Source organism: Notechis scutatus, chromosome Z, assembly GCF_049901735.1.
Source record: "Notechis scutatus isolate UNSWTSFEM ecotype Mainland chromosome Z, rNotScu1.2, whole genome shotgun sequence".
NCBI classification, from domain to species: domain Eukaryota; kingdom Metazoa; phylum Chordata; class Lepidosauria; order Squamata; family Elapidae; genus Notechis; species Notechis scutatus.
Genome location: NC_142025.1, coordinates 99,380,320 through 99,405,034, shown reverse-complemented (window position 1 = coordinate 99,405,034; position 24,715 = coordinate 99,380,320). Strand labels below are relative to the sequence as shown.

Here is a 24,715-nt window from a genome sequence, read left to right as displayed (position 1 = left end):
CAAATATTAAAAATATGGTTCCAATAGACTGCTAGGTACCTACTTGTATTCCCTGCTACTGGATCAATGACTAAACTATCCGTCATTTTGTCAGCTGGAAAGATAACCGACTAAAATCAAAGAAGAAAAGCAACCCAAATGCAGGATTGTCTCAGCCAGGACAAAGTACAGTAGCATGGTCCCTTAGGTTCTGTTAATTAACCGAGGAGTGGTTCTGGGGAAATCTGGATGCTTAATGGCTTTAATTATAGAAAATGCACCGGATCTTCATTTTAGCAACACAGCACAAGTTTAATTGCCAGGAATACAAACATAATTTAAAAGGGCATTTTCATGCTCCAAAGGTCAGTGAACCTAAAAGTAGCTGGCCTAAATTGCTTTTAATTTAGTTTGATTAGGTGCAGAGCTTCCTGTGTTGTTCCTAAGGAAATGGTTTGCCTTGTCATGCCCTTGGGTATATAAGGAATCCTTGTTGCTGGATGCCAGATCCTCTCATGAAAAGCAGCTTGACCAGGTAGGCTCTCAGATTTCATTCGTCTCTCAGGGGATCAGATTCTACACTAAGAAATAATGCTGTTGCTCAGTGACCCTTTGGAAAAGGGAAGAAAGCGATTTGAAATAAAGAAATGGCAGTGATGATGAGTGTGGTGTAGATGGGCTACTTAATTGTTATCCAGATTGATATTACTCCTCTTCTAATCTTCCTTCCCCAAGATAGTGTCTCCATGACATTCAGTTTTTTAAAAAAATCTAAACCAATTTTATTTCCTTAAATTGAATTAACATTTGACTGAACAAAATTTGTGTAGCAGAATTTCTCAGCCTGGCAGGAGTTAAACAATCTTTCCACAGAGTAAATATATCCTATGGTAGGTAATGATGTCCTTATAAAGGAATTTAGTTTTGTGGCCCTTAGTATCATTCAGTAGAATAAGCAGATGGGTTCTAAAGGCCAGAGGGCTGGCTTGTTCTCATTTAAAACAAACAAAATAATCATCCCTAATAGAATGATTACCCATGAGAAACAACAGCCCACAGCCATTTCATGACTAATGTACATGGAACAGCACTATATCCCACAATTTTACTACTTTTTCCTTTGTTGGAAAATATTTTCCTCCCATATGTTTGAGAAAATGCTTTACAAAAGTGTTGAAGTTTTGATACAATACTGATGTGAGGAGTTTCTACATCCACAGAATGCAGTTTGATATTTCCTCCCCCCCAAACCAAATCTATGCCCTTATGAAGCAGAAGAGCATCGCATAAGTGCTATATGGTGGTGTCTGTAGGAATATACAGTAGCTTGCCATGTAGAAAGATGGTAAACTGCTGATAAATCTGTTTGGCTGTAAGTACTGATGAGGACAATTCTAAGCCTCAAGGCAACAGTCAATCTACCTCTCCATTCTACACACAGAAGACAATACTATTTCTACTGGAATCTTATTTTTAATGTGGGCAAGGGAGTAGTCTTTTATTTCATCTGAAATTCATCACTGGATGGGGTGGACTTCAGCTGCCAAATTCTCAGTTGGCTGAGATTTATAGAAGTTAAAATTAGCACAGCTGGAAGGCACTAGATTACAGAAGGCTGGTTAGGAGTACAGTTAGGAATTCAGGAAAAAATGATCCTAGAATCTGTGGCACCTGCTTCATTCTGTTGACTTTAGATGCAAATGTACATTCTCCACATAAGGTTGCATTATAATTCTATACAAAACTTCTGAAAATTGTATTTTAGAAGATTCATAATAGAAGAAATTCATTTCAAGCTCTGGTTCAGAAGAATTTCTTTCTCTGTTTCCTATGCTTTTAAATTGCAGAACTCCAGTTGTGAACATGGTAGCTTTCAAAGTTGTCTCTCTCCTTCTGATCTCTCTGGGTTTTGTGCTGATGGAAGAAAATGGCACCAGGTAAATACACAAATAGGGATGCTTTGATATTCATTTTTTTTGCCAATTGCATTAGTAAATTACCTCTGTGTCAATATTGAACAATCAAACTGGATTTCACTTTTCTACCCATCTAGTAATGCTCCTCATGGTTACTCAAATATATTTCTATATTACATGTGTAAAATATGTTTAAAAATGGCTATGTCCACCCAACATATTTAATCAGGGCATTTAAAGATATAGCAGCTTCATCTGTATCTGTAATCTTCAATTGGGCAAAATGGTGCACCAAAGGGCAACAATTTTTCAGCCAAAGGGGGCTAATGCATAGAATGCATCCAAAATTTGTACTCATGATCCCTGTGGGATAGAAATTTGGCAAAATGGGGGCCACTTCAGTGCTGTCACTCTGCCGTAGTGCTAACTGAAGTTTCACTAGAGTGGTCCTGTCCTAGCTCTCCAGAGGCTTGGTAGATTGGTAGATTGGTCCCTCTATCATCTGCCCAGAAGTTGAAAGTTGCTCCTATAACATTTCAGACAAATCTCTTCTTAAAACCTCCAGTGAAGAAGCACCTTCAACTTCTGAAGATTAATCAGTGTTCCACTGATTAATTGTTCTGTCATAAAATTTCTCTTTGGTTCTAGATTGGTTCTCCCCTTGATTAATTTCCATGTGTTACTTCTTCAGGTGCTTTGGAACAGCAGTCCCCCAAATTTTTGGTATTAGGGACCAGTTTTGTGGAAATTTTTTCCGCAGACCGGGGAGGATATTCTTACATGCTACCTGGATCCCATGCATGTACAGATTAAGCTTCACTAACTTATACAGCCTAGGTTCTATCAGGCCATGGATTGGTACTGGAGGAGGGGGAGGTGGGGATCCCAGCTTTAGAAAATAGATTGACCCTCTCTTTTTTCTGATACCCCTTATATATTGGAATCCTGCTATCAGTTCACCCTTAGTCCTTCTTTTCATTAGACTAGACCTAGCCAGTTCCTGAAACTATTCTTTATGTTTTAGTCTCAAGTCCCCTAATTATCTTTGTTGATCTTCTCCACACTCTTTCCAATTTCTCTGCCTTTTGGAATACAGAATTTTGTTTAAGACTATAGCAAATCTGCAGATTATTTCTTGTCACATTGAAATATTGACTTAAATGATATTAAATTAAAAAGTTATCATCATCATAATTATTTATTATTAATTAAACTTGTATGCCAACTCTTAACATTTCCAGGTCTCAGATTTTAAAGCTGAATTCAGATGGTTTTCCAAATAATCATTTGAAGTTTTTTGAATGGTTTTCTCTTTTGGTACTTCCCCTGCATGCATTCCTATTATGACAAACTATGTTGAATCAATAAATTGTTAGAAGAGTTATCTCCCTAAATGGAAAAGAGGAATTGATTTCACACATACATACAAGTACATATTTGATTAGGGTCAGTCACTGTGCTCAACATACAGGGTTAGTTTTAGCTTATCATGCAGGGCAAACCCAATCAAATAGCATTTGTTCAAGAACCCATAGTTTTACAGAACACATCTTGACACAATATGTAAACTTGACCCATGTCTTTTCTTCTATATTCTTAGGGAAAATCTAAGAGACTCCACATTTCTGCAAAGGCGATATTCTGAGGGAACTTTAGCAAGTGATTATAGTCAAACTTTGGACAACATGCTAAAGAAGAACTTTGTGGAGTGGCTCTTGAACCATAGGGAGAACAAGAATGAGTAAGTCAATATCACATTTTTTATTAATTTATCCAGGATAAAAAATATATTAATGAATCCGTAGCTTGAAAGATTGAGTGCACACATAAGAAAAGGAAAATCATATAAGAAGATCATTATTGTTTTTCTACTTTATAGCAGTGTTAAAAATGAGTTAGTTGAATATACTGTAAATATGCCCAGTAACATTGGAGAAATGAATTTAAGACTGACTTCAGCTATAATGTATGTTCAGTACCAATCTTCCACAACTTGGTGCTGCAACTTATGTAATTCTCCATCCATTATGATATTTGATGCCTTCATATATCTAGATGTTGGTATGAAGTATTTTTTTTAATTGTGATTTGTAAACCAAAAATTAACAAAAGCCGACAGTGTATTTCATGTGTACAATATGCTTTTCTTTTGTAAAAAAAAAAGTTCCCTATGACTTAGCAAGCTAGTTAAGAGTAGGATGGGCATATAAGTTATTTGCAATTTTTCTGGATGTGTCTATGAATGGACAAAATCAAATTTCCAATTAAAATTATAAATGACTGAAATTTTGTGCAATTTTATAAAAGAATATGTGACATGCTAGGGCTCAAATTATAAACATGTTAGAAACTTTGGCCATCTCTTTAGATTTTATTTTATTTTTTCATTTTGGCATGAATCATAGTATCCATTGCTTTAATCTGAAGATAAAATCACTCATGCAGCAAAGCCATTTTAAACTCTAATTAAAATAATGAATTAGACTTAATGATATTATAGTGGGGTCTCAAAAGTTAGATGGCCTTGCAATTATCTCTTGATAAATTCCTCAACTCTTTACCCAAAATTCTTATTTAAACAACACTACTGTCCAAGGTCTATATTACATTAATTCACCTTATGAGTACACCAAGAAATAATTATTATGAGCCGTTCCAAATTACCTCCTGATGTAATTAATTGCTAGAAATAATTCATTTATATAAAGGAAAAGGAAATGAATATGTGAGAGGTAACCTTGGCATTAGTTCAGATTTTCTGGAACTCTAAACTAAGTTTCAGTCCTTAGGAAAATTCTCCAAGGTAAACCAACCTCTAATTATGATTAAGTGCTGTATTTACAAAAATATTCTCACCGAATACTATACTGAATATATTTGAAAGAAAGAAAGAATTTACATATTTTTAGTATGGATTCATGGATAGAATGCCATGTTATGGACAAAAATTTCTGCTGAGGTCACTTTTATTCTTAAATGGAATAACCTCTTTGGATGCTATATCAGCTTTTCAGAAATAAGAGGGAACTTAATATGATAAAATCAGATGGATAACCAGAAAGACAGATAAATTTTTCAGAACTGAAGTGATATAACAAGGACAGATAAAATATAACCCATACACCAGATGTTGCATAAAGTTTCAAGGGTTCCAATCTTCTGAGCAGTATTGTTACAATTGTTATTGATTTTAACAAAAAATAAAATAAAATAGGTATCCTAATGCACATGTATCCTTAACACATTCCTTAACTTTTAAAGACTCTTGGACCACAAATGATATAAAAATTTCACTGTATCCATCCTTGAAGGGATATAATATAAATACCATTCCTACTTAAGTATTTTATTGTTTTAACAAAAACCCAAAATCTTAAACAAATATTCGCCCAGAGGGAAAAAAAAAAAAAAGAATCATCTGTCTGTTCTACACAGAAAGCAAATAGTGAAAATTATACTAGAGGATTGGATTAAATGCAGAAAAATGCAGGTCTGCATGCAGAAAAATATATTTAAAATATTATTCCAAATATTCTATTGTGGGAATAGCATTAGATGGGATAAATATGTTGCTTCATTTAACTCTTAGTTAGAACTGAATATAAATTAGTATATATATATATATAAAGCACTTAGAATTCCCAAGTTAAACCTTTTGTACCCCTCTGCACCACAGAAACAAACTTGAACCATCCAAGAGAGAAGCTGATATTACAATGTCAGATGAAAAGAATCATGGTGATGAAGCTGAAAAGACTCAGGAAGCAAAGGACTATGTTGGATGGCTTTTGCAAATCATAGGAAAGCAGAGGTGAGAAAAGATAACCACTGAAGATTTTATTTTATTTTTATCACAAGAGAAGTGTTTGCATTCCAGATTAAAAACAAAACCAGCCTTCTTAAGTAACCATATTACTTCCAATTATTTTGGATTACAATTATTGTAAACCTCAATCAAACATTAGGAAAGATAAACATTGACTGAGGGAAATCTATGACTGCAATAATGCATTTTAACCAGTTCACTATAATGGCTTTGAAAACCCTGGACTACAAACTACAGTGGCTGTGATCACACAGTTTGGTTAAGTAAAAAAAAAAAAAAAGGCAGGAAAGACTAAAAATAACATGTCATAAAAGTGAAGAATACAACTCACTTTTTGTATATTTACTGAGACAATTTAACTAGGCATAAACTCCACCTTTGCTATATACAAAGCAGTTGTACTTTAGGCTCTTGAACTGGTTTTTTCCCCCTGCGGTACAGATTAAGTTTGATGATTGTAACCAATTACAAATTGGTATCAATCTCTTCTAAATGCTGTAGACAGAAATAGCTGTCAAGTATAAAATTCTTATGAAATGCCTTAATGGGCTCTGTATACTAGATACTGGCCTAATATTTTTGGTTGCCTAGACAACTATGAATTGGGGGGGGGGAGGTTTCCCCACAGCTCCATCCAGCAAATTAGTAACTCTTTCTTTTATTTGCTTGTCTTGGTCTCTGAGATTCCAAAGTCTTTGTCTTGTAGACTTTCCTTTCCAATGGATTCAGATGAATGGAAGAACATCCAGAGGCAAGAATTTCTGGTGTGGCTGATTTTTGCTGACCTCTATAAGCTAGTGTGAGTAAATCACTCTTTTATTCACATCTTCCTTATTCGGAAGACTAGGACCGTACCAACTGTACATAAAAACACATGGTAGTTTTCATGGCTGTTTCACTGAAACACAAAAACACTATCCTGTCTACTGAGGGGGTCCACAGTCAAAATATATGTGATAGAATTTATCAGATATTATTCACTGTTGCTAGTCAGTAATTATATATTTATTTCTTTAAAAGGGGGCAGATATACAGTTTATTGTAATTATTTGCAGAAATTTCATTTAACCAATATAGTGAAACTATTCAAATTGAAAATTTTGTTTGGGATCTGTAAGTTATGTATTAAAATGGTTGTACTGATCATACACTATCTTTTTTTCCTCAAAACATCAGGCTATTACCAAACTAGATTTTTCACCATCTTCATTTATAACTTTTCAGGATTCCATAGATTCCTAGAGGAAGAAGCTGGATCTACTTTTTCTTTTTTAATTTGAACTTTCTATTTTGTACCCTTTATTAATGAGTTTGCCAATGCTGACACTGACAATAAATGATTTATTCTCAAGCCAATAAATGTTTAGCTTGTTATTTAATAAGAACAGAAATGGGGATATGAGACTTCTGATAGGAACCACAGTACTGGCCATTAATAGTTGCCATTGTTTCCAGTCACTATGCTCACGGAGCTTGTAGTCCAACAAAACAAAAGAACATCTGGTTGGAAAAGGACATTATCTGTTAATTGGTGAGCTATTATAGGCTGTATATAAAATCTTGAAAGAGGTTCACATTCTATTTCTAAGTCATTCAGTGATTTGAGGCTTCTAACTTTCATCTCAAGCATAGGTTTAGATTTAAACAACCAATCTGAGGTTATATATAATTAAGAGTCAAAGCCTTCAATTATCCTGATAAATAAAAATAATTTGGAAGAGAAATACAGTATTTTCAAAATTGAGAATCGCAGAGAAATTTGCAAATAAGCAACAAAAATATCTAATTCTCTGAATGCTGCAATGAGGAAAAGTTTAGCTTCTGCAACTCCAAATAAATGGAATGCATTTCAGGATATGTATTGTGTGAAAGTAGATTAGTACAGCCTCTTCTTCCTCAACTAAGGTTGCAGGGCTTGGCTTTGTCTCCTGGTCTCCTTGGACACTTGAAGAGAATCTAATGTCAAGGATAGGATGAGGAATATAAAAGGAACACAAAACAAAAAGGCATAGAGGGCAAATGGTGAGAAAGAGATAGCTTATTTGGGGGCTGTCCTGTCACTAGAAGAAATGAAGCAATTAGCGAAGATGCACCCCCATATGAGTCCGAACTGCTGGAAATGCAAAAAAAGAGAGGGAATTTTCTTCCATATGTGGTGGTCTTGTACAGAAGCTCAACAATATTGGCAGAAAATTAGAAATTGGCTGGAGGAAATGACAAGAGAACAGATTGAATTTAAGCCAGAGTCCTTTCTATTAGGGATCTTTGATAAACAACTACCAAAAAAAGTGAAATATATAATAATACATATTTTGACAGTGGCCAGATTGGTTTTTGCACAATGTTGGAAACAGCCTCATGTTCTATCAGAGGAGATGATTATTCAAAAAACTTTAAGTTGTACAGAAATGGACAAATTAACCTTGGCATTAAAAGATAAAGACACTTCAATATATTACGACAGCTGGAACTGCTGGTACAAATGGATAGACCAAAGATAGATTTCACATTAAAAGGCAAAAGAAGATATGATAGAATCATAGTAGAGATATACAGATATATGCAAGGATTGTGTATATGGCATAAAATAAGGATAAAAAGGAGGTCTCACAAACTGTTGAAGATGAAAATGTTTTTAATTGTTTTCTATCTTTTTCTTTCTATTCTTTTTTTTATTATCTTTTTCTCTCTTACGCTGATGTATGTGTTGTTGGTCTATTTTAAAATCAATAAAGTGTATTTTTTTAAAAAAGAAATGAAGCATGCTCACAACAGCCTGGAACATTCAAAGTACATTCAAAGTCTAGTTGCTAAGTGAATCATGCAGTTGTAAAACAAATCTGGCTTCCCCCATTGCCTCTGCTTGTCAGAAGCCAGGGAAGATTAAAATGGTGATCACATGCCCCCAAGACAGTGCAACTGTCATATATATGTGCCAGTTGCCAAGTACCCAAATTTTGATCATATAACCACGGAGATATTGCAATGGTTGCGTGTGAATGTTGATCATAAGCAGTGGTGGGATTCAATTTTTTTTACTATCGGTTCTGTGGGCGTGACTTGGTGGGCGTTGTGTGGCTTAGTGGGCATGGCAGGGGAAGGATACTGCAAAATCCCATTCCCTCCCCATCCCACTAATCTGCTTTCCATTCTCTTGTTCAGGGAAACAAAAGAAGACTCAGCGGATCAGCTGGGACTCAGGAGTCAGAAAATAGATGGGGGCGGGGCCAGTCAGAGGTGGTATTTGCCAGTTCTCCGAACTACTCAAAATTTCCACTACCAGTTCTCCAGAACTGGTCAGAACCTACTGAATATCACCTCTGGTCCTAAGTCACTTTGTTCAGTGCAATTCAGTGCCAATTTTGGACAGTCACCAATCAAATGGTTCTAAATCAAGAACTACTTGTACAGATGATATATATCTTGAATGTGGGATAGTTTATACAAGGAGAAAAATAGGTTTTATTAGGCATAGCTAATAAGAGTCAAGGCAGGAAAGTACCATTGTCAAGGAATAATTAAATACAAGGGGATTATACAATCCTATAAACTTTGTCGTAAGCATGTTCAACAGTATCCTTCCCCAGATTGGCACTCTCCAAATGTGTTAGTTCGAAATTCCCAATGCTGGGAGGTTTGGAGCTTAAGATCCTAAAACATCTGTAAAAGTCTAAAAGCTCTAGTTTAACAGAGGGAGACAATCAAGATCAAGTGAGGTACTAATACCACTCTATAAAGCCTTAGTAAGACCATACCTAGAGCTCTACATCCAATTTTGGTCACCATACTATAAAAAAAATGTTGAGGCTTTAGAAAGAGTGCAGAGAAGATAAACTAAGATGATTAGGTGACTGGAGGCTAAAACATACAATTGCAGGAACTGGGCATAGCTAGTCTAGTGAAGAGAACCAGGGGAAACATGGTAGCAGTGTTCCAATATCTGAGGGGCTGCCACAGAGAGGACAGGATCAAGCTATTTTCCAAAGCACCTGAAGGCCAGACAAGGAATAATGGATGGAAACTGAACAAGGAGAGATTGAACCTGGAAATAAGGATAAATTTTCTAACAGCGAGAGCAATCAACCAATAGAACAGCTTGCCTTCAGAAGTAGGACTACATTTTATTAAATTATTCCAACTGCTGGAGTTCACAAAATAGAGAACCATAAACCAACCACATTAGTTGGATTCACACAATACAGTGAACTGTATGTATGTATGTATGTATTTATTTTGTCAAGCAATTATAAGATAACAGGTATAAGTATAAACATAGTTATAAATACATGAAATGTATATATATAAGAAACATAAAAAGAAATAATAGGACAGGGGCGGTAGGCACGTTGGTGCGCTTATGCACACCCCCTACTTATTTTAATCTCTCACGTTACAAAAACTAACACTTTCTCAAAATTCTCGAAGACTACAGCTGCAGCCCATTTTTTTACTTATTGAAGTTGCTTACTTTTTGATTGTAAAAACTCCCAGGAACTTAGAAAATGATTGAACTTGGGAGAGAAAAATCTATTTCCTTAGAGAGCCAGTTGTGTAATTTTGACACCTGGGCATTTCCTACAAGGTTACCGTGGCTACTTTCGGGCTTTCAACTGATTGATCCGAAAGCGTGCCAGGACTTTTATCATTATCGTTCTGAACATCTTTCCTCGGCTGACGTTCACCAAGGTTGCGACAGTCGTCGTCCCCCCCACAACGCGGAAGGTTGTGCATCATGGGAGCTGCAGTCCAGTGCCTCTAGACCAGAGATCTGCAAACTTGGCAACTTTAAGACTTGTGGACTTCAATTCCCAGAATTCTCCAGTTGGAGACCTCTGCTCTAGTCTAGACAGCCAAAGGTTGGGAGGAAGTCGGTTGAAGATTTATTTATTTTATTTTATTTATTTATTTGATTTGCCAATTGTTTACAAGATAATAAGTATAAGTGTATACATAGTTGTGAATACATGAAATGGGTACATATAAGAAAAATAAAAGAATAAGAGAAACAATAGGACAGGGACGGTAGGCACGTTGGTGCGCTTATGCACGCCCCCTTATGCACGCCCCCAAAGATGGCTTTGGCGAAGATTTCTCTCTTTAGCCTCCGGTCCCCTTTTTAGGATTTCAGTATCAGACAAATGAAGTGGAAGAAACCTTCCCCACTTCGAGTCAAACGGCTTCCTTCTTTGCCAGAGCGATGAGAGAATCGAAGGAAATTACTCAACCCAGGCGTACTTCCTGCTTGTCGCATGCTGATGACGCAATGAGGAGGGACGGGGTTTGGTAGACGGTGTAGCGCTGCCTCCAGTGCTCCCTTCGTCGGCGAGCCATTCGGGTCTGAGTGCTGCTTTCTCCTTCTCCCTTCCCCACCCCCGTGCAAGAGATGCACCGCCGGGGCGTGGGGGCCGGCGCCATCGCCAAAAAAAAGTTGGCAGAGGTGAGGTCCTTTTTTCCTCTCTTATGCTTTCCAGAAGAAAAGGATTTTCCTTCCTAGAGAAAAGTACAGAGAGTTTCCTGGCGAGGCCTTTCCGCCTCGGGGGTGCCGTGTATCCAAGCGGGGAGGAGGTCTGGGTCGGGATTGTACAGGGACTACTAGACTCCAGGGCAGGGGTTTCCAACTTTGGCCACTTTTAAGTCTGGCGGACTTCAACTCCCAGAATCCAGATTAAAGAGGCCAAGGCTGGAAACCCCTGCTCTAGGGTGAGGGAGAGACACTTTGCACATGCCCAGAGGTATATTCCACTTCAGGAATGATTGTGTTAGAAATTAACTGGTGGAATTTCTTATTTATTTTTCTTATTCATTTCCTGTGGTAATTCAGCTCCAGAAAGTTAGCCCATTCTGCATTCTTGAGTAACTGTATCTCTGAAAATGCTTACATCCTATTTTCCTCTATTAATGACCCATACTTTAGAAGGAGTGATATTTTATCAAATTTATTAATCAAATGCATATGGTGCTCACTTCATGGTTTGAAGTGAGTAGTTTACAACATAAAAAAATATGTAAAAAATATAGGTATAAAAGCAGATTAAAATTACAAATAACTAAAATGAGCTAGAGAACCACAGGTTTAGAGCAGAAGGTGGTGGTGATGACTTTTCTGCTATTACAATAGCTACCTCTAGCCAAGAGCTTATCCTTCAAGGTCCCTTCAAGAGCTTATCTTTCAAGGCCTTCCAGCAATAGGCAAGTTTTAAGACATTCCCTGAAGGCCAGAAGGATGGGGACAGACCTCATCTCCTACAGTAAGATGTTTCAAAGATCAAGTCTGTTTTCCTGTATCCCACCAGCTGCAAGTCCTTGGTTGATGGGGTCCACAGTAGGCCTCTTCGGCCAGCACGAGGGGGGTAGCCAATCCCATACTTAGCTTTGCCTTCCAGAGGCACTGAAGTGACACATTTTTCTAACCATCTGTTTTCTAACCATTCTCAATATTTTATGGTACGTCCTAAAACAATGTATTCTCTGGCTGGATTTGTTAGAACAATGACTACCTTGAGTAGAGGTCAATTCCTGATGCCTTAATTTTCTTCCAGGATGTTGCAACTCTTCAGGGTAACCTATAGCTTTGACATTTCCTTGAGGTTTCCTATCTATGTTCTAACCAAGTCTATTCTTGTTTAGGTTTTTCAGGTTAGCCAAGGTTGGCTAGATACTACCATTGAATCTGATACGTTGGCTGGAGCCAATGGCCCTAGTGAAGGTGGATCATACATTTTACATATGGCTATTTTTGAAAACCACTTGGAAACTGCAGTTGAGGCAAAATGCAGTGACCTGGTTGACTTAAAGCTATTGTAGATATTTTGCATATGTGTTATGGGCCCTACATTGGTTTCCAATATTGCCAGTGCAATTCAACATACTGTTTTTAACCTGGATTTTAAAAGTTTGATATGGCTTGGCTCCCAGTTACCTTCAGGACCACTTCTTTCATAATGAATTGGTTTATCCAGTATGGTTCTTAAAGAAACAGTTATTAATTTGTTCCTCATTGGAATGTGGTAGGAGGAGAAATTATAATACCAATCTTACAGTCTCTGTGCCTCTTATGAATAAGTCCCTCTCTGGATACATCAGAATGTGGCTTGTTTGTCCTAGCTTAGCATATGACATGAACATAGCTGCTCTGTTTTTTAACCATGGTTATGGTTATGGTTTAGTATGTTGTACAAACATAATTAACAAAGCCTTATATAAAATATTTATGGAAAAGGATATCCCCATCTGATAAAAAAAAATAAGCCTTCAGTATCAAAATATGTCATGGAGAAAATTGGTCATTAAGAGTCAATATGAATAGCACAATCATAATATGACTAAAATTATCAATAATATTAAAAATTAATTATTTCTTTTCTTAGGCCAAATATAAGGAACGTGGGACAGTTTTGGCTGAAGATCAGTTAGCCCAGGTGAGATATGAAAATGCCTACGTTTGTTTTTGGAATTGAAAGGATATCTGTAGCTGTGATCCCAGGCATTAAGCTGTAACACTAACCTTCTATACAAAATATGCTTATAATTTATGGAAATCAATTATAAATTGATCAATTACAAATGATCAAGAATATCAGCAGCTTGGAGAAAGGTTAAAAAAAGTTCCATGTAGAAAATGTGTGATAGTAATATTTAAATACTTGCAAACTTCCTATAAATTGTGGTCATTTTTGGTAGATAGTTGCTTGGGTTAGATGATCCATTGAATTAAATCAATGCTTTCAACATTGATATTTGAATTGGGTAATTCACAATGTTGTGCTATGTGTTGTCTTGTGTGGAAAATTATTTAAAAGAATCTGTAGTAGTATTTCAAACCGGCTAATTTTGTTGCTCTATTGTCTTTTCCAAATAAATTTACAGATGTCTAAGCAGCTGGAGACGTTTAAAAGTAACCTAGAAGAGTTTGCTAGTAAGCACAAACAAGAAATCCGTAAAAATCCTGAATTCAGAGTCCAGTTCCAAAACATGTGTGCAACAATTGGTGTTGATCCACTAGCCTGTAAGCAATGGGGAAGGAATGGAGAACTTTGATGGGGGAATCATAGCTCTTCAGTTGAGCTTGAATAAACCTAGCATTTCTCAGTTAGCTGCAGGTATCAGGAATTAAGCAATATCTGGTCTTCTGTGTGCTTTAGATATAAAAATGGTCTGTTCTGAGTCTTATTTATTTAGAATAAAGACATCATCATGAAGCTTTTTTAGCAAATGATAAATCTCTAGAATAGCCTAGTAAATTAATTCACAAGTATGACTAGTCTTCAGAGTTTTTCTCACTAAATAAGATTTAAAGGCCTTAAAGGGAAAATCATGTGGAAATGTAGGATTATAATATAGTAAAATAATAAAATAACTACCGACCAAGGAGACGGAAAAAGTATGGATGCAAGTGAAATAAGATGGATGGCAGAATGAATAACATTGTTTATTTCAGTGTTTTTCAAACTCAGTAATGTTGAAGTATGTGCACTTCAGCTCTGGGATGGGGAATTTTTGGAGCTGAACTCCAAACATCTCAAGTTGCTGAAGTTGAGAAATACTGTTTTATTCTGTCCTTCATCAGTTTCTATTCACGTACATAGAATTCCTTGCCATCATTGGCAGCAAGGTAAACTGTTCTGTCTTGGCTTGTTTCAGTAGGAAATGAAAATAAAAGAGGAAGTGGATCAGATGGATAAGAGAGGAAATGGATCAGCATTAGACAGGAAATGGTTTCTAAAGCATAAAGAGATTTCCCTTTAAGCACAAGGAGACTTTGGTGAGGAGAGGAATGTCCCTCTGAGAAAATGGCTCATTTTTTCCCTAAAATAACCTACTTTTTTTTTTTTTTTTTTTTTTGCAGCTGGTAAAGGATTCTGGTCAGAAATGTTGGGTGTAGGAGATTTTTATTATGAGCTGGGTGTCCAAATTATTGAAGTCTGCTTGGCTCTCAAGCACAGAAATGGAGGTAATTGTATTCAGTAATTTCGTGCAGGCCTCAACTTTCTGCTGATGAATTTCATTGGTAAAATGTTCTACATGTAGGAAGCCTTCTGCTTCCATTCCCACCTGTCTTCCCCCAACCAAATTAATGTGTTTCTTAGGCCTTCTTTGTTTTTCTGCAATATTAAGGGAGTGGGAGAATCCTCATAGTCTCATTCCCTTAAAATTAAAAGGAAAGTTCATTTTTCTCACCTGGTATGGTGATGTTACTTCTGTTCCAATAATTTTACCTTCAAGCCTTAGAAACTTGAGTTTTCCTAAGCCCAATTTCCTAAGCCCATCTCTGTAAGGCAGGTAGTCATCTGCTTACAACAGTTCATTTAGTGACCTTTCAAAGTTACAACGGCATTGGAAAAAGTTATTTATGACTGTTTTTCACATTTGCGACCATTGTGATATCCCATGGTCACATGATCACAATTCAGATGCTTGGCAACTGATTCGTGTTTTATGTTGGTTGCAGTGTCCCAGAGTCATGTGATCACATTTTGCAACCTGACAAGCAAAGTTGACAGGGAAGCTAGATTCATTTAACAACCATGTTACTAACTTAAAATAATTCACTTAACTGTGGCAATAAAACTTGTAAAATTGGACAAACTCACAAACGTTTCACTTAGCAACATAAATTTTAGGGTCAATTGTGATTGTAACTTGAGGACTACTTTAATGCACTTTTGTAATTATCATAGCCTCCAAATTTTCTAGATATATGAATGCTATTTTCCAGAAAAATTAACAATTCAGTGTTATATATCATAATTAAAAAGGTTATTCCATTAATTTAAGTTTGTGCAACCAAATACAATGTCAGGATTCCAAGTAATAGATCCATTGTAATGGGTTAACATACAAAATATTTTGCTACCAAGTAATCTATTTTTGCTTTTGGAGACACTTAATTTGAGAGAGTATCCTTAAAAACTTTATGCATATTTGTAGCGTATTTCACACATTTTGCTAAGTCAAGATGAATACACTATGTGCAGCCCAGCAGCTCCTTTAAAGACCCCCAGAGTGGATAGCTCCATGTTTGCCAGATTATTGCCATTTTTCTCCCTAAACCATTGATATTTTTGACTGTGCCTGCTTTAGTGGCATCATAACATGGCTTTATGCTTTTAAAGCTCTTTTTTTTAAAAAAATGCATTGCAATCCTCTACACATTTATTCAGAAGCAAATACAACTATGTTCAGTGGAACTTAAATCTTGGTAAGTGTGTATGGGATGGCAGCGAAATCTGCCTGTTAAGAAATTAGCCTCCTTTTAGTTAATGGAATTAATCGGAGATATTTATATTAATTGGATTATACACACACACTGTCATGCCCTTGTAGGAGTCTGCTTCTGAGGGGGAGATTGAGCAGCTGACGGAGTGGGAGTGTGGCTCCGGTGGCTGTGGAAGAAATGGGAGGAAGAGCACAGTCTGGCTGGGCATTCAGAGGAAGACCCAGGGCCATCCCCTCTTCATCCTAGGGCACGCAGGGAGGAACAGAAAAGGGAGAAACATGTCTTATGGGAGAGGAAAAGGCCCTGATCCCTTTCATTAGTTGCAGCTGGGAGAACAGAATATAAGTGGGGCATTTTAAATAGCTCTTTGCTGGAAGCAAAGCGTGCTTTATCTTGGTTGAGGCTTATCTGAGTTTTGATGTCTTCCCAACTGTGGTTGTTGCGTTATCTTGTGGAAGTCTGCAATTTATCATCTTGGCCTGCCATGTTAATTACTTCAGTGTGGTTTGTGTTGGTTTTTTATTATACTGTTTTTTGAAGAATTTGATATCCAGCTGAGGATAATTGGACATTGGGGCCAAGTTAGAGGTATTAAAGGGAACTTACTCTACTTTGGTGACTTTGTTATTTCTGTGTCACACCCTGGGTCATCACACACACACACACACACACACACACACACACACACACACACACACACCTTCTTTAATCTAGTTTCCATTTAGATTACAACTCACTTAAATTTTTACCAATATTATAGTCCTGACATGTACAGATGGCAACAATTTGGAGAAAATTGATTTATGCAATTACAATGTTAATTTACAAAATATTTCATAAGAGTCAACTTTTCTTAAAATCTGCCTGTTGTTTCCTTTTTCCCTCTAGGATTAATAATATTGGATGAACTCCATCAACAAGTGCTCAAAGGAAGAGGAAAATTTGCTCAAGATGTTAGCCAGTAAGTGTTGCATTCATGACTATAATTTCTGTGGGGGTCTGTAATTTTAACAATTAATGAAAACATTATGCAGCTTATGGTAATAGTTGATCATGTTAACCATAACAATTATGGTAATATATTGTGACCACAGTATTTTCATTAGTGACCAAGTTTTTGTGTTGAGCTATAGTTCCAATATATTGTATAAAAATGAATAATTTGTTGTACCAGATATGGTTTGTTTGAGTTGCTTAAACTTGGCAACTTTAAGACAGTATCTTTAAGCTTTACTGACATAAGGAGTAAGCTATATACAAGATTCCTTCCAAATAGACTGACTGGGCAGATACTAGGCAGATAATAGCAGAAGAACAGGCAAGTTTCAGAAAGGACCATAGTACTATAGAGCATTGCTTTACCTTACAACATCTGATTCACAAATCAATAAATGGGCCCTCAAAATATTTATATGAAAAATTTATTGACTTATATAATATAATAAATAGAAGGAAAGACTACCTAATGTATACATTGTGTGAAGACACTTAAATAAAAGTATAAATAAATTACAATGGCTCCCTAATAAATCAGATTAAAACTACAAAATGTGTCTGCCTGGGCTCTATATTGGACACCTTCCTCTTTAATTTTTAAATAAACAACATTGTAGAAGAGTTTAACAATACTTCCTTGCATGCCCTATCAATTAAAACAAGAAAGGCCCCTCATTACTATATGCAAGCAACATGATATATCAACATCATTATTTGGAATTAAAAGAATCCTGACAAAATTAGGCATATACTGCAGGAAAAAGTATTTACAGATAAAACTATTCTAAAACCAAGGTAGTCATTTTTGACAAAAGACCAGGAGACATAGATTTATCCTATATCCGTGATGGCGAACCAATGCCACGCATGCCGGAAGTGATATGCAGAGCCATCTCTCCAGGCACACTAGCCGTCATCCGTTGCTCTTCCAGGTTCTGGTGTGCACATGCACACTGACCAGCTGGTCTTCATGTGCATAGAAGTGCCAGAAACCAGAAGAGCAGCTCCCTGGCGCACATGCATGCACTGGCCAGCTGGTCTTTGTATGCACATTAGAAATCGGAAGATCGGGGGGGAAGCTAAAGTTCCTCTTTCTGGTGCTCTCGCACACATGGTGGGGAGCTGCTCTTCTATTCCTGTTTCAGCATTTGGTGCTGAAAAGGTTCTCCACCACTGCCCTAGATGGTAAAGATCATTTAAATATTTGGCTATATGGTTTCCTGAAGCTGTATCACGAAAAACACATATAGCATCAACAAGAATGTTGGCCATGAGATCCATGAGAGTCATTTGGTCCTTCTCATCAAAAGGAAGACAGTCAATATAGTCTATGCTCAAGATCTTTCCCAGGAAAGCAATACAGGCCTCTTAGGAAGGGGGTGAGGTCAATAGTAGACAGTCTAAGGTTAAAGTTTTTGGGGTTTGGGGAAGAAACCACAGAGTCGGGTAGAGTATTCCAGACATTGACCACTCTGTTGCTGAAGTCGTATTTCCTGCAATCAAGTTTGGTGCGATTAACCTTGAGTTTGTATCTATTGTTTGCTCTTGTTTTGTCATGGTTGAAGCTGAAGTATTCATTGACAGGTAGGACATTGCAATGTATGATTTTATATACTATACTTAGATCAGACCGAAGGCGGCGTAGTTCTAGGTTTTCTAGATCTAGAATTTCAAGTCTGGTGGCATAAGGTATTCTGCAACGAGTAGAGGAGTGGAGAACTCTTCTTGTGAAATATTTCTGGACTTTCTCAACTGTGTTAATATCAGATATGTAATGTGGGTTCCAGACTGATGAGCTGTATTTGAGTATTGGTCTAGCAAATATTTTGTATGCTCTAGTTATTAGCATAATATTACCAGAGAAAAAGCTACGTAAGATTAAGTTAACAACTCTTTACGCCTTTTTGGCTATGTAGTTACAGTGGGCTCTAGCGCTTAGTTCATTAGAGATGAGTACTCCAAGATCCTTGACAGAGTTTGGATCATCAACAAGGTCTTGACTATTCAGCATGTATTTTATTTTCTGATTTTTTTTGCCAATATGTAAGACAGAGCATTTATTTGTTGAGATTTGAAGTTGCCATTTGTTTGACCATTCTGATACATAGTCGAGGTCTTTTTGAAGGGTAGCAGTATTGTCTGTGGTATTGAACAGCTTTACATCGTCAGCGAAGAGAATGCAGTTGCTATTAATATGATCACAGAGGTCATTTATGTAAAGCATGAAGAGAGGTCATTTATGTAGAGCATGAAGAGAGTAGGTCCTAGAACACTACCTTGGGGGACACCACTGTTGACAGGTACAGATTTGATAGGACACTCCCAATTTTGACCATTTGTTGTCTGTTTGAGAAGAATGCTTTTATCCAGTTATGCAAGTGTCCAGAGATACCATAAGATTTTAGTTTTAGGAGTAGGTTGTCATGTACCACTGAATCAAAGGCTTTACAGAAGTCTATGTAGATTGCGTCTATTGCTTTGCCCTGATCGAGTTGTGTACTCCATGTTTTTGCAGTGTAAGAGTTGCAGATTGCAGGATAGTTTTTTTCTGAAACCAAATTGTTTATTAGAGAGTAGTTTGTTTGTCTCTAAGTGGAGGATAATGGATTGGTTAATAATTGATTCCATGACTTTACAGGTGACACAGCATAAAGAGATTGGTCTGTAAATTTTCAACTAGGCTGGGGTCTCCCTTTTTGAAGATGGGGATGACTGTGGCTTGTGACCATAGTTTTGGCAAGGAGCTGGTCCTGAAAGATTTTTCGAAGATTATGCTTAGAGGTTTGGCTATGGCAGTGGATAGCTTTTTTAAGAAGTAGGCACATATTCCATCCGGGCCAATGGATAGAGATGGTTTTAGATTGCATAGTGCTTTTTCAACATTGTCTACTGTAAAATCGATATGTATTAGATCATTGTAGTTGTCTGTAGTTCGACTAGGAAATACTGGGCATGATCCATTGCTGTTTACAAATACTGAGCCAAAGAATGTGTTAAACTGTATTGTTATGTGTTAGACTGTATCTCACTGCAAATTTTACTTTTCCATTGTTTGAATTCTTGAGGGTCCACATTGGCTTCATAACATCTTTATAACCATAAAGGCTAGAAATTTGTCTTTGGGGGAATAGGCTTTGACACAATTACAATGATTGTTGGAGATTGCATTCTATATTTCCCAGTGCAACTTTCTGTGTATTTTGTGTTAAGTTGTGTTGAAGAATTGAAATGTATTGCCCTGGCAACAGTTGAACATTTCTGTTATTTGTGCCTTATTTTTCCCTCTCCTGATTCCACAGAGATGACCTTATCCGAGCAATTAAGAAGCTGAAAGTTTTAGGAAATGGCTTCGGGATTCTTCCTGTTGGCGGGACATACCTGATCCAGTCTGTGCCAGCTGAACTAAACATGGATCACACTGTTGTGATACAGCTTGCTGAGGTACCTATACTAGAAAAGAATGTGTTTCTGCATGTTGAATTAGAGATTTGAATAGGAACTACTACAGGGGAGATAAATTTGGGATTATATGATCTAGTTGGGGAGAGAAGAAATAATCCACCCTTTTTGCATGCTGCAATTCCAATCTGTATTGGGTCCTGTATGTTTCTTAAAAATAAAAAAGTAAGTAGTTGGGAAACATATTTAGGTCAACAAAAGATTAATGTATTCATAGTTCACAATTTCTTTCATCTAACATATGTTTGTTTCACAGAACTATGCACATCACATTGAAACCACAGACAATAAGCCAATACCAAATTATTATTTCAAACTGTTTTATTATCTTAAACAAACTATAGATTATTCAGATCTCTATTCAGTGCCACGCTAAGCAAAAAACAAACTTACTCTATGTTTCATATTAGACAGCATATAAACAGAGCAGTTCTTTTCCCAATCTGTACAGTCCAGTTCTTTCTCCAGACAGATTTTAGAATTCTGTGAAAAATCTTAAGTAAGTGCTATTTTGCATGATACTGTTTCCTTATAGTTTCATTAGGAAAAAAAACTGGTAAGGAAATATTTTCTAAAATTAAATCGGAGATATTAGGATGTTATTTGATGTTTGGGGATGCAAAGCACATGTTCTCTTTTTGCTATGTCTCCTCCAAAACAGCAGTCACTAATTGTATTTTATTCTCTTTTTATTTTTTATGCATTCTTTTTCTGCCTTGGCAAATGTACTGAAATCCTATTTTTTTCCATTCTAAATTTCAGAAAAAGGGGTATGTGACTATAAGTGAAATCAAGTCCAGTTTAAAGTGGGAAATGGAACGAGCCAAGCAAGTGCTGGTATGTCAGTAATTTGGACATATAATAAAGAACTGCCTTTATTTGGGTTTCAAATTCAGATTTTTAAAAAGTTGGAAATATTGTTTTCCCCAGAAGCTGATAATATTTACAGAATCCTCATATGGCATCTTGTTTGTTTAATTAAGTAATGGGACCAGCATTACACTATACTTTGTAATATTTCAGTATTTGTTCTTGAAATATTTCTTGTTTCTAGGCAACCATCAAAGCCATGAGATTTTGGGCAAGATCACTGAAATATAAAATAGGCTTTTTCAACTGTTTAAAATAATAATATATAACCTTGCTTGAGATGACTCAGTGGCATAAAAAGGCAGCTGAGCTTTGCATTGTGACAAGGTGTTTATAATTATATAATTATGAAATTCTCCCTATTTGGCATTTCAGTCTGTTGTTCCCACCTTCTCTCCCAAATATGAGCCGGTGTTTCATGGTCACTAAACAAGCTCAGTGCCTATTACAGTTCGTGCCATAATTCACTTACTTTTGATTACTTTTTTTTCTTTTTCTCTTTTCTTCCCCAACAGGATCATTTGCTGAAGGAAGGGATGGCCTGGCTTGATACACAAGCTCCAGGAGAGCCACAGTATTGGCTACCTGCCCTCTTTACGGAACTGTACTCTCAGGAAATCACACCCGAAGAAGCAAAGGAAGCTTTACCTTGACAATATCAAAGATGTGTAATAACTGAACACAGAATTAGGTCAATTGCTGGTTGTTAATATGGTAATATTGAACAGTAGTTATTACCTTGGATCTTAAAACATAAGAAAATTTCTGCTTTGCTAAAACCTGATTTCACATGTTTGATACTAAATGTGGATTTCTGCCAAATGAAGATTTTTATTTCATTAGCAAATTCCTGGTTCTTGTAATGGGGAGGAGACAGGAGGGAGTCTGTCCAAAATTGTAGCCTTTTCTTTCAGTTATTGTAAATGTTTAGGACGAGGACTGATGTGGGATGCTAAAATTGTTTTAATTTATTTTCAATTGCTTATCCCGAGATTGTTGAGTAGTATATTGACTGAACTATATACATACTGAATCCCTTCACTTGTAAAGGGTTCTGTGTAAGTTGTTTCTGTATGATGAAACAGCTGAATTTTTAAATTAATAACTTAGATTTTGGGTAAAGGACCAAATTATTATTTCCAACTTATTCATAATTGGAGGTTTCTACAATTTCATTAAAAAAAGCAAAAGTATCTGGAAAGACTGTTTAGAAAGTCATGGGTAATGCTTAGTCCAATTTCAGCCATTCAGGCAGTCAGGATTCCTTTGACCTGAGATACTGTGTGAAAATATATCTTCACAACCGTAACCATGTTGTGCCTTAGCATGTTGAAATCTGTAAACAGTAAATATACCCTTCCATATTTGTGCAGTGCACATACAAAGTTGAAATTCATAAAGCTATGTCTTAAACTTCATGTTGTGGATATAAAACTTTATCGACATTTGAAAAACTATTGACTGCATTGAAGTCTTACTAATTTCCATAAAACAATAAGTTTATATTCTTATATAATTCATGCATACAAAAAAAAAAAAAAACCAGGATAAAACTTGTTTGAGGACTGACTGAAAAGTTACACTTAGCCTAGTAAAAGAGTTTTCTGTAGCTATATTCACAGATCATGCCATGTGGAAGAAGAAATTGCTTCCTTTAACATCCTAAGAATCATCTTATGACTTCATACAAAATACAAGGAAAAATTGATTGGGAATAATTTATGTACAGAGTTGGCCTGCTATAGATTGATGCCCTATCCAATGGTATTGAGGTTATGAAAAGATCAAAAGACAGCTACTTATCTAGAAGATGCAAGTAATAGGCTAATGACTTCCCACAAAAATTACTGGACAGAGTCATACTGTAGTGCAGGAACTCAATCTAAGCTATGTTTTACTTTACTATTGGTATCCTATAATTCCCTATCAAGAGAAACAATACTGATAAAATATTGGCAATAAAATGAAGAGTAAACTATTTTGAATGCAAAATTAGTACTTCCGATGTACAAAAAATAAAATCTGAATTTCACATTAATTTGGAAGATTACTTCGTTAACAAAGCAGACCAGTGCTCTGGGCATTTTTCTTGTTATCCAAAAGTATACAAAAAGCCATTTTCTTTTCATGCACAACTTTTTTTTAAACAGAACTTTTATTTTTCAGGTTGAAATGTATGGTTTCCAGATGCCTTATAATTTTTCAGGATTCAGATTAGCCAATATTTGAAGACTATCAAAAGCCAAACTTGATATAAGATCTGATGCTTCTATTTCTTATTTGAGATTGAGCTTAACTCGTGCTATAAAAAGAAACAACACCTAACAGTATTGGAATCTCTTTAGCTTTTTTTCTGTATCCTCTGAAATTATATCAGTTTGTAATCAGTGATTTTTCTCTATTTATTAGGCCTAATTAAAAAAAAATCTACTTGATTATTGATGGTATGAATTTCTTCCATTGTGATTGCTTGAAGCCATTTAAGCACCACCTTCCTATTGCTTTTGCAAACACAGTTCTATAAGTTTACTCTGGAAAAAGTTGTATTCCAGAGCAATTTCTGGTATACATGCACTGCAGCCAAACAGTGTAATCCTAAATTTCTTTACTAATTCACATAGAGCTCAATAGGATTTTCTCCTAAGTAGGCATGTGTATACGATACCCCCTTGAATATTAAAACACATTCACATACCCATATGCACACTGTTCTATAGTGTGGAACATGAAGGGGAAGGGAGGGAATAATCACAATCATTCTTCCAGAATCAGAATTTATTTTATTTTTAATTTGGGGTAAGACGGAGTCAAATTTTATGTGTTCACAAATAGAAAGGGAGTCACTTCTTGTGAATTGCTTGCAAATGCTAGTGACAGCTACTGTCAAAATGAGATTGAATGGCAGGTTAGAAGGCTTTTTTCCCCTTTCTCTTGTGCAACTCATTCAAATCCTCCCAGAACCTAGCATGGAAAACCTATTTAACCAGCCAAAGCAAAGCTTACATTATGGCTTAAGAGTAATATGTGAAACTATTTTGCAATTTGCCCAGGAAAGCATTGTGGCTCAATGTATTTCTGGACATTTTTTTCTGAATTGGAAGCTATACTCCAAAAAGGTGCTTTTATTTAATGTATTCTTAAATTCACATGTTTATTATCCAGGTCTGTATTTTCATTCCTTGGCCACATGATCTTTGGAAGCTTTGGGGAATGGAAGCACCAGGGGATTTAATGTTTATACACTGCCCTGAGAGCATGTTACACACATCTAATACACATATTTCTTATGTCATCTGGATTTTGCAATGGGAGTTATTTAGAATGCTTATTAGGATTTTTCTCTTTATCTCCACTGCTTTTGGAAGAACAGAATTTAGAACTCTTTCAAGATCATAGGTTGGAGTGGAACAATCTAGCTTCCAGTAGGAAATCCCATCATTGCAGATCTGCTAA

At 36.2% G+C, this 24,715-nt stretch overlaps 2 protein-coding genes across 3 annotated transcripts in view; both read left to right on the top strand.

Moving 5' to 3' along the window:
* Positions 1–6,524, top strand: part of GIP (gastric inhibitory polypeptide) — a 28,830-nt gene extending 22,306 nt beyond the window's left edge. Inside the window, exons 2-5 of the mRNA XM_087947340.1 lie at positions 1,827–1,916; positions 3,496–3,636; positions 5,572–5,706; positions 6,428–6,524. Of these exons, the coding sequence (XP_087803466.1) occupies positions 1,827–1,916; positions 3,496–3,636; positions 5,572–5,706; positions 6,428–6,524 (463 nt within the window). The remainder of the gene's footprint in view (positions 1–1,826; positions 1,917–3,495; positions 3,637–5,571; positions 5,707–6,427) is intronic.
* Positions 6,525–10,983: 4,459 nt separating this feature from the next.
* SNF8 (SNF8 subunit of ESCRT-II) lies at positions 10,984–23,700 on the top strand. 2 transcript variants are annotated; one of them, XM_026669736.2, is made up of 8 exons: positions 10,984–11,158; positions 13,089–13,139; positions 13,588–13,636; positions 14,567–14,671; positions 16,826–16,898; positions 20,233–20,374; positions 21,155–21,229; positions 21,778–23,700. In XM_026669736.2, exons 1-8 carry the CDS (start codon positions 11,105–11,107, stop codon positions 21,913–21,915), a joined length of 687 nt encoding a protein of 228 aa, XP_026525521.1. In that variant the 5' UTR covers positions 10,984–11,104; the 3' UTR covers positions 21,916–23,700. The 2 variants fall into 2 exon arrangements, with proteins under 2 accessions (XP_026525521.1, XP_026525520.1); XM_026669735.2 differs by having other exon boundaries at positions 13,588–13,726.
* Positions 23,701–24,715: the final 1,015 nt, after the last annotated feature.